This window comes from Emys orbicularis, chromosome 13 (genome assembly GCF_028017835.1).
Source record: "Emys orbicularis isolate rEmyOrb1 chromosome 13, rEmyOrb1.hap1, whole genome shotgun sequence".
NCBI classification, from domain to species: domain Eukaryota; kingdom Metazoa; phylum Chordata; order Testudines; family Emydidae; genus Emys; species Emys orbicularis.
The window spans coordinates 5451598-5462345 of record NC_088695.1 but is presented as its reverse complement, the minus strand read 5'-3'; the positions used below and the strand labels follow the sequence as shown (position 1 = coordinate 5462345).

The following is a 10748-nucleotide window of genomic DNA, read 5'->3' as shown; positions in this document are numbered from 1 at the left end:
GCCCTTGCATCCCTAGAACTCTCACACTGCTTACCCAACTGAGTCTCTGTTTCCAAACCTCTTGGCTCCAGACCCATCTGGCTGGCACAGATCCCACCCCCCTCTGTGTTTGCAGAGTCCAATGAGGACACAGATTTGAGGATAAATAAGCCCCAGTGGCTGCTCCTTGGCTGTTATTCTCAGCATTGGAGGCTTCCCGTTTCCCCCGCATCCCCCATTCACCTTCATGCTGAGCTGTGAGACACAGAGAAAGCCACAAAGCCACAACTGAACCAAGAAGAAGGGCAGGTGAGTCTGTGCCACTGGCGAGATAGGGACAGAGGGGTGAAGGGAGGGAATGGGGTAGAAGAGCAGCTGGAATTGGGATCACTCTAGGTAATTAATTTCCACAGACCCCATTCTCAGACCTGAGAATAGAACCCAGGAGTCCAGACTCCCAGCCCCCCCTGCTCTAACCCAGTAGACCCCAGTGCCCTCCCCGAGCTAGCGTCATGGTTGATGCCAATCTGGGAGTTGAGCAGGGAGCCAGAGAATGAGTGGTACACACCAAGAGGCTCTATTTGCTAACTGGGATTTAGTCTGAAGTACGGAGCTCCCTTCTGCTGTCTGTAATTAGGTGGATGGGACTGGATGGGACCCAGAGCCCCCTACAGGGGAAAGGCCCCTGATCCAAGAATGATTAAAAGAGCAACAAGAATGATGAAAGGTCTAGAGTACATGACCTATGAAGGAAGGCTGAAAGAATTGGGTTTGTTTAGTTTGGAAAAGAGAAGTTTTCAGGTATCTAAAAGGGTGTCATAAGGAGGAGGGAGAAAACTTGTTCATCTTGGCCTCTAAGGATAGAACAAGAAGCAATGGGCTTAAACTGCAGCAAGGGAGGTTTAGGTTGGACATTAGGAAAAAATTCCTAACTGTCAGGGTGGTTAAACACTGGAATAAACTGCCTAGGGAGGTTGTGGAATCTCCATCTCTGGAGATATTTAAGAGTAGGTTAGATAAATGTCTATCCGGGATGGTCTAGACAGTATTTGGTCCTGCCATGAGGGCAGGGGACTGGACTCGATGACCTCTCAAGGTCCCTTCCAGTCCTAGAATCTATGAATCTATGAATCCCGTTCCCTGTAACTCCCTCTGAGGGGGTTTCCCTTACAGCTGCTGCGATGCTGGGACTCCTCCCCACGTTCCCCTGCCTGCTCCTCCTTTCCCTGCCGGGCCCCAGCTCTGGCTCCGATGACGACGGCACCGTGGTGCTCACCACCAGTGGCCCCATCCAGGGCAAGCGCCTCCAGGCCGGCTCCAGCACAGTGACGGCCTTCCTGGGCATCCCGTATGCCGAGCCCCCCGTGGGGGCCTTGCGCTTCCAGAAACCGCTTCCCCACCAGCCCTGGAGCCACGTCCTGGAGACCACCAGCTTCGGCAATGTCTGCCACCAGCCTCCGGTCACTGGTTACGCTCAGGCAGATGTCTGGACACCCAAAGCGCCGCAGTCCGAGGACTGCCTCTTCCTCAATGTCTGGGTGCCCCATCCCCATCCCAACGGTACGGCCCCCGTCCTCGTCTGGATTCACGGTGGGGGGTTCGTCACAGGGGCAGCCTCCCTCGAGATCTATGACGGGCGCTTCTTAGCCGCCACCGAGAACGTGATCGTGGCCTCCATGAACTACCGGCTGGGGGCGCTGGGCTTCCTGTCCCTGCCCCCGGCCGCCCCGGGGAACGCCGGCCTGTGGGACCAGCGCCTGGCGGCGCGCTGGCTGCAGGACAACGTGGCCGTCTTCGGAGGGGACCCGGCTAGTTTTCTGCTCTTCGGCCAGGGCACTGGGGCTGCGTCAGTCGGCTTCCATCTCCTCTCCCCGGGGAGCCGGCCCCTCTTCACCCGCGCCGTGCTGCACAGCGGAGCCCCGAACACACCATGGGTTTGGATTTCACATGAAGAGGCCAAGGAGAGAGGCCAGAGATTGGGCCAGCTGCTGGGCTGCTCCGATGGTAACAGCACGGCCCTGGTGGGCTGCCTGCAGGGGAAGGAACCCAGGGAGTTCCCCAAACACGAGTTCTCCATCTTGAACCACAAGAAGGAACTGAAGCTGCCCTTTGTGCCGACACCAGACGGGGATTTCCTCCCTGATACACCACCAAGACTCCTGCAGGCCAGGCATGGCCAGCCAATACCCATTGCAGCTGGTTTCACCACCAACGAAGGCTCCTACATATTATACTTTGCTGCCTCTAGCCTCAACCTGGACAACGCCAGCTCCATCGGCTGGGAGGAGCTGCTGCAGGTGTTGAGGCTGATAGTGCCAGGGGTGCCAGACGAGGCCATCCAAGCCATGGCACGGTGGTACATCCAGGAGGGGGAGGAGCAGGGAGAGGCACGGTACCGATGGGCCATGGAACAAATCGCTGGCGATTATGTCGTTGTGTGCCCGATACTGGAGATGGCAAGGCAAGAGACAGAGGCTGGAAATCCCGTGTACACCTACCACTTCGCCCACCGTAGCAGCGGCTTGTCTGCACCTGAATGGATGGGGGTGCCACAGGGCTCTGAGATGCCCTATGAGTTCGGGACCCTGGCATCTGTGGTAGGATCCAACCACACAGAGGCTGAGGTAGCGCTGAGCCGCAGGGCGATGCATTACCTTGCAGTGTACACCTGGAGCGGGTAAGGAAATCCCCCACTATCCTCTTGTCTCCCCGATCCAGACCATGGGAGCAACTGTAACTCTTTGGCCAGGTGTCCGCAACATCCAGGAACACCCGGCTCAATGCCATGGCAAAGAAGGGGTCTCTTTGAAAAACAGATAATCTATTTGGGTGAAGCCCCTGACCTAGAGCTGAACTTATTTCAGGGACGTATAATCTGAGCCCCCTGGTTACAGGTTAGGGATAATTCCCTTCTTCCCACATCAGGATGTCACTGGTCCTACGAACACACCCACTCTCATTCAAGGAAACATGGTTTTCAGCTAGTAGTGAATGATCTCAAAGCTCTGCCTGCCCTTTCCCAGCTCTGCCACACAAACTCAGGGGATGTTTATGCTACAAACACTATACAGGCATGGCTACGTCAGCTCATCATGTCAGTACAGCCTGCAGCAGCAAACGGGGTTGCTCCAGTAGTTGGGAAGAATCACCTTCCCAAAAAACGGGAGCTACATTGACAAAAGCATCTTTCCATCAACAGAAATACAGCTATCCGATGGGCTAGGTCAGCATAGCTGTGGCAGTCTCTGCTTAAGAAAACTGTGGCAATGTAACTGTTAAGCATACAGTAGAGCATAGATAAAAAGACATGCTCCCTTGCAACAAAAATAAGCAAGCAAACCCCCAAAAGAACCCTCTTCAATATTCCCCATTCTGGTCCTAATCACCCAGCATGGGCTAATTTCTTCCCAGATTAGGGAGGGGAAGGCAGCTGTGAAAAACAAAAACATAATATACCACAAATGGAAGAAAGGAGAAGTTTATAGTAATGAGTATAAATCAGACATTAGGAATTGTAGAAAATTGATAAGGGAAGCAAAGAGGCACATGGCGAAATCTATGGCCAGCAGCATTTAGGACAATAAGAAGGAGTTCTTTGACGATATGAGGAACAAAAAGAATCCTCACAATAGAATTGGTCCATTACTAGATGGAAATGGTAATGCAGAAAAGGCAGAAGCGTTCAATAAATAAATCTGGGGAAAAAAACAAATGATGTACAAATGATGCACAAATGATGTAGTCTCATTCTATGGTAATGATAACACCCTTTCCATTCCACTAGTATCTCTGGAAGCTTTTAAACAGAAGCTACTAAAGTTAGACATTTTTAAATCAGCAGGTCCAGATAATTTACATCCAAATGTTCTGAAAGAGCTGGCTGAGGTACTCGCTGGCCTGTTAACATTGATTTTCAGTATATCGTGGAGCACTGGGGAAGATCCAGAAGACTGGAAGAAAGCTAATGTCATGCCAATTTATAAGAAGGTTAAATGGGATCACCTGGGTAATTAGAGGGGTGTTGATACATTGGAAAGGGTCCAGAGAAGAGACACGAGAATGTCTAAGGGATTAGAAACTTTGCCTTATAGTGATAGACTTAAGGATCTCAATCTATGTAGCTTAACTAAGAGAAGGTTAAGAAGCCTATGAGTACCTACCTGGGGACCAAATCTTTAATAATTGGTCTTCGGTCTAGCAGAGAAAGGTCTGACATGATCTAAAGGTGGGGAGTCAAAGCAAGATAAATTCAGACTTCAAATAAGGTATAAATGTTTAACAGTTAAAGTAATTAATGATTGGAACAATTTACCAAGGGTTGTGGCAGATTCTCCATTGCTGAGAATTTTTCAATCAAGTTTGGATCTTTTTCTAAAAGATCTATCTAGGACAGTGGTACCCAAACTTGTTCTACCGCTTGTGCAGGGAAAGCCCCTGGCGGGCCGGGCTGGTTTGTTTACCTGCCGCGTCCGCAGGTTCGGCCGATTGCGGCTCCCAGTGGCCGTGGTTTGCTGCTCCAGGCCAATGGGAGCTGCTGGAAGCGGCGGCCAGTATGTCCCTTGGCCCGCGCCACTTCCAGCAGCTCCCATTGGCCCAGAGCAGCGAACCGCAGCCAGTGGGAGCCGCGATCGGCCGGACCTGCGGATGCAGCAGGTAAACAAACCAGCCCGGCCCGCCAGGGGCTTTCCCTGCACAAGCGGCGGAACAAGTTTGGGAACCACTGATCTAGGAATTATTTTGGAAACTCCTGTGGCTTGTGTTATACAGGAGGTTATACTAGATGATCACAATGGTCTCTTCTGGTCCTGGAATCTATGACTCTAGGGAGGGCCACTCTCTCACCCCTCCCCCATGTGTTCTCACACAGACCCTGTTCACATCCCCGCAGTCCCACAACCAATGTGACACAGACTGTGAGCATCAAACATGGGGAAATCCCTGACTGTGCAGCTTTGGGCACTGCATAGAGCACCTGGGAGGTCTGCAAATTACAGCTACCAGCAGGCTGCCTCCAACATCTTTCCTACAGGTAACGTCCCTGCTAGTTGCCAGTCTTCATGTTCAGGGAGGCCATCTTCCTTGAGGGCAGCCTGTGGCTTCTGCCTCCTTAAGAACAATGGTGGGTGGTGGCCATCTGTCCTAGGGACAACCTGGCTGCCATGTGCAAGGGCTGTGGGCAAATGGCAGCTGACTCAGGGCAGCTTGTGGCTTCAATCTCCTTGATCACAGTGAGATATGGTGGTCATTTTTTGTAAGGGCAGCATCATAGTTGAAAGGACAAGTGAGAGACACCATCTTAAGAAAGAGCAAAACTTGACACTCCCTTCCAGTTCAGATCCTCCTATTTATGCACCCACATTTCCTATCCATGCCCCCCTCACCCCGCATGTTGCTCTGCTCCCCACACTGCCCTTTCCTGTCTGCGAGCACAAAGGATGCCCATCTTCTCTGAGGGAAGCCTGGCTTCAGTCCCATTGCAAACAATGGAAAACAGTGGCCATCTTCCCTAGGGGAAGTCTCATTTTATAAAGGGTCGTAGGCCAATGGCAGCCATTATTACTCAGGGCCGCCTGTGGCTTCAATCTCATGGAGAACAATGGAATAAAGTGGCCGTGTTTATAAAGGGCAACCTGTAGCATCACCCCATATGAAAAGACCGGGAGGCAGCACCCATCTTAACTGAGGGCAGCCTCTGGCTTCACTCTCATTTGCAGCAACATGGGATGTCAGCCATTTTGGAAAGAGGCCAAACTTTTCAAGTTGGCTCATAATCATCCCTGCATCTGGGATGTTAGACACCAGCTGGGGCACGTTCCAATCCCCACCAAGCCACAGTACTAACCTCAGTGGGGCATGTTCATTTTCCATGCAGGAAACCCATGGTAGGGGAGGGCAGCGAGCAGCTGTGGCCCACCTATGACCCCGCAAAGCAGAACTTTGAGCGCATCAGCCTGAAGCCGCCCGAAGCTGAGAAGGCATCACCCGCCTCGCGCTGTGAATTCTTGGCATCACTGCTGTCAGAGAAACCAAAGGCCCCAGGTGAGCATCAGCGGGATGAGAGGATGGCAGCCCTAGAGGGGAAAGGCCCCGTCTCTCCCCACCCCTCTCAGCCACCCTTGGGCTGGATTGGAGATGGCTCCCCTTTAGAAGCAAAAGATCCCAGCTCACATTCCCATTTCCATGGGATCTTCTGGTCTCCAAGAGATGTTCCATTCTCCTGTCTGGGGTAGAACTTGCATATCCTGGGAACTCCAGATCCCATCTGCTCTGGGGCAGCCCCAGGTTCTACCCCATCTTCTGTTGCTCAGCCCCTCTGGGTAGGAGGATGACAACCATGCTTCTTCTCCAAGGTCTCCCCATGTAGCCCCCATTTCAGGGGAGGAGGAATGAGCTCAGACAGAGGGATTCCCAGTAGGGGGGTGGGGATTGAGGGAAGGATCCAAGGACCCTCTGGGCTGAGGGTAAGTGGCCTGTAATGACACGGAAGAGAAAGGCGGCAATGAAAGAATGACATGCAGCTGGCTCTTGGGAGGGATGCAGCCGCTGGGTAACTGTGTAAGACAGGGATTCAAGGAGAAGCCAGTAGCCACTGGGAATCCTGTGTGCCAGGGGGCTTCTTATGGAAGGCAGAACAGAACCTTGCATGTTGGACCCTGGGGTTACAGATGCTGGGAAACATGGGAACTCCAGCAGAACAGCATCCCCTACTGCTAGAATACAGCACTGGGGGGGGCACTAAATGTGGGAGGACAGCCCTCTCCTGACCCCCTCCCCCCCGATGCCGCTCTTTGCAAAAAAGCACCCCCTAGTGCATGGAGATTAGCACTGACCGTAAGGGGTGAGCGTCCCAAACTGAGCTTGTGCAGCACCTGGTTTCCCCTGCAGGTCTCCCCTCCTGTTTACAAGTTGACCAACCCCCGCATAGTCTGAGCTCATCCCCACTGCTGTTAACCCCACTCGCTGTGTGTCCCACAGGAGCAGACGTGCCCAGCCCGGGGGGCCGTGAATGAAGAGCTGAGCAATTACAATCCCCCTACGGGGGGAACCCTCCCTGCACACCACAGGATCCAGTTCCTGTTAGTGCCTGCGATTCATTAACGAGGATCCTGCTAATGAACCCACTGGGAATCCACGGATTGACCCTCCCTCAGCAATTCCTCCATCCCCAGTGCATTAAAGCATATTCAGTCAGGAGACAGAACCCTGGTGTGTGAGGTTGATTAGCTGCTCCTGAGCAGGGGAGAGTGGGCGCAGTGGGAGTTGTGTTGAGATAATGGGGAACAAAGATTACATAGGGGGTCAATGCTGCTCTGGTGTTTGAAGAGGCAAATGACAAAGTGCAGAGATCACACTCTGCACCCAAAGATATGGAACCCAGGAGTCCTGACTCCCAGCTTCCCCGGTCTAACCAACTAGACCTCAATGCCCTCCAAGGTCTGAGATAGAACCCAGGCGGCTTGACTTCCAGCTCACACATCTCTAACCCTTAGACCCCCCTCTCGTCCCAAGACAGGGGATAACACCCAGGAGTCCTAACTCCCAGCCCCCCTCTGCTCTAACCACTAGAGACCACTCCCCTCCCAGTCCTTGGGAGAGAACCCAGGAATCCTGACCCCCATCCTCTGTGCTCTAACCCACTAGCCCCAATCCCCTCCTTGATGGTGCTCAGTGGACTGTGAGGAAGAACAGAACACACCAGGGAGTCTAAGGAAATCGGTGGTTTATTGATGACATTTGTGGGCCATTATACAATACAAGCCTCAGAGACAGATGTTTTTTCAGCCAGCTGGCAGGGTATGGGGAGGAGGCTAAGTGGGTATAGGGACAGGGAGAGTGCCCCACATGTACACAGCACCCCCTCCCCATGACCCCCATCCCTGCACAGATGCCCTCTGAGGGGCAGGGACTCTGTGGTCCAATCATCCCTCAGCCTCCCTGCTCAGGGGCTGGTGGAGTTTGGGACAGGGGCTCTGGCCCACCTGGGGGTTGGTCTGAGCCTCCACAACTCAGTGCACACTGATGGGAATGACAAAATCTGGAACCAGAGCCCTCGAGAGCGTAAAGGCCCCATGTCCATTTCCCCATCCCCTGAACCAGCTGGTTCCCCCTTCCCTCCCCCTCCTCACATCAGATCCAGCGTCCCCTAGAGGGGAAAGGCCCATGTTCAACCACCTAATCATTGTCCCAGTAACCGGGGCTGGTGGCACAGACCCCTAGAGCACATGAGATTGGCACAACTCTTGCAGAACAGCCATCCCCTGGAAAGGCAAGCCCCCCAGATCCCAACTTCCAGCATTCCCCATGGCTCAGTTCTCTCAGATCAACTCAGAGCTCAGTTGAAGAAGCATTGAACCATCATTTCTTCCATTGTTAACTGCTGTATCTATTATTATTTCTCCTGCTCTGGCAGGATGAGTGGCACTTTGCAGGTGGGCTGGGCCAGGCCGTGCTGGGTTTACAATCTGGATAGGCAAGGAAGGAAGTGGGGTTGGGCTTCGGGTTGGCTCAGACCTAAAATCTGGGGTCTGAAGCCAGCTGTGGTTGTGAGGAGAGCTGAGGGTCAGGGTGATTAGGAGTAGGTTTAAGGGTTACAGGTTTAAGAGTTAGAGTCAGGTAGTCAGATCTGGGGAGCCAGGTTATAAATAGGGTGTTAGGGTTGGGAATTGGAGCTCAGGGGTTCTAGGTCCCATTGGGTGTTAGGGTTAAGTACTAGGGTGATGGAGCTGGCTGGAACCGTTAAGTTCTGGATTAGGGTAGGATGGTTATGCCTGCAGGAGAGGCAACAAGCTTGTAAGGTAGAGTGGCTAGGGGTAAGTTTAAAGGTTAAAAATTTAAGACTTAGGGTCAGGTGGTCAGATATGGGGAGCAGAGTTATAATTAGGGTGTTAGGGTCAATAACTAGAGTTCGGCAGTTCTGGTTGGGTGTTAGGGTTAAGTGGTTGGGTGGCTGGAACTGTTAAGTTCAGGGTTAGGGTGATGCAGTTAGGGTTACAGGAGAGGCAACAGGCTTGTAGAGTAGGACTGGGTGTGGGATTAAATAGTGGGGTTCTTGGTTAGAATTAGTGGGGATGGGGCAGCGTGTAGAGGTGGGGGCAGGACGAGAGGGTGGGAGGCTGGGTGAGGTGGTAGGGTGATAGGGTTACGGGATAAGAGAAGCAGAATAGGGTTACAATTAGGTGTCAGTGTATGGGTTGCGGGGACAGGATTAAGGGATAGGATTCAGGCACTAGCAGTGGGGTGGGTTAGGGTTGGGGATACATTTGGGGTCTCAGTGGTAGGGCTCAGGGATCAGGGTAAGAGCTTTGGGGAGCATGTGACACACCATACCTCAGACCGACACCCTAGAACCCCCATAGTCATCATTCATATATGGTTGTGATGTTTCATACAAAGCATGGTATCGTATGAACGGTCATGATCCGCTGAAATCCCTTGTTCTGTCCAAATATGGGTATCACTAGTGTGTATAAAGTTATGAGATTGTGCTGTATGGTTGTTACTAAAATATGCTATAATTTTGCTAGTGACACACAAAAAATCCCTGCCCAGGTGGGTGTTGACCACCCATTAATCCACTGTATGACTCAACTATGCAAGCACCACACAGTGGGAACAGCTCGATCACTGTGACTTGGGGGCTGCTTGTGCACAGTGACTCAGCAAAACCCACCAGGACATGCCTGCGCTAGTACCTACCAGGCACATGGGCCAAGGGTCTAACATAAGGAACAGCTGCAGCATCAGGGGGCCTTTCTCCACCCCCACCTATGCTAGAAACAACCTGGACCCCAAGAAGAGGACTGCAAACAGGGGAGTTTGAGAGAGGGCGAAGGAGATCCCCCTGCTGAACGAACAAGGTGCGAGTACTAACCTTGGGGTGAGTGAGTTTGTTTGGCTGTTTGTGTTTTTCTTTTTCTTTCAGGTTATTTCAGTTACAGGGTCAATTAGGATTGTGTGTTTGGGGACAGTTTGAGCCTTTGTTCCCTTGATCATCCTCAATCAGCCTTGTGATCACCCTTCCCTTGTGAGATTAACGAGGGAGTAGGGCTGACCTAGGAGGGAAGTCATAATATAATCGTTATGGTTAGGAAGGGCCGCATTGCCAGTGCCAACACTGCTCCTCTCTCCTCCACCTGTGCCTGTATCCAGACAGACAGCCTAACCACGGATGACTCTACCCAGATCCTGGTGTGGATTTGCAGAGACTGTGGCCTGCATTTTCCCCTCACAGAAAGCCAGGCTGGGGGGACCATCCAGTGTGAGAGGTGTCTGCTGGTGGAATTTCTCAGGAAGCAGGTGGGAGAGCTACAGGAGGAGGTGGCTAGGCTGAGGAGCATCTGTGCACACAAGGAATTCATTGACAGTATTCATATGGAGACTTCCAAGGCTGAGGACACTATCCAGATAGAGAGGACTGCTGTCATGCCACCAGGGGAGGAGGATAAGGCTCTGGTATAGGGAGGGTTATGGGCATAGAATGAAGGTGTTAGGGTTAGCGTTATGGGCAGGGTGCTAAGGTGTCAGTGTTGGGTTAGGGCTATTGTGATGGGTTGTATCACAGAAAATCTCTTGGGAACTGCCAACTGATGTGCTGAGACTACTTCTAACCTGTTTTCCCTGCCAGCTTGGGACTCCAGAAACTTGCCTTGTTTGAGCCAGACACGCTTGCCTGCTGCAAACACAGACCCAGGTCTGAACCACGTCCCCCAAAAGCTGCAGGCTTAACTGAAAACGGCTTAAGAAGTGTTCCTGTCTCTAACATTCAGATG

General features: G+C 52.4%; 1 protein-coding gene across 1 annotated transcript; it reads left to right on the top strand.

The window, feature by feature from the left end:
- Positions 1-1145: 1145 nt before the first annotated feature.
- On the top strand, positions 1146-10437 carry LOC135888147 (acetylcholinesterase-like). The gene is made up of 3 exons (XM_065415958.1): positions 1146-2656; positions 5852-6018; positions 10211-10437. Exons 1-3 carry the CDS (start codon positions 1161-1163, stop codon positions 10435-10437), a joined length of 1890 nt encoding a protein of 629 aa, XP_065272030.1. The 5' UTR covers positions 1146-1160.
- Positions 10438-10748: the final 311 nt, after the last annotated feature.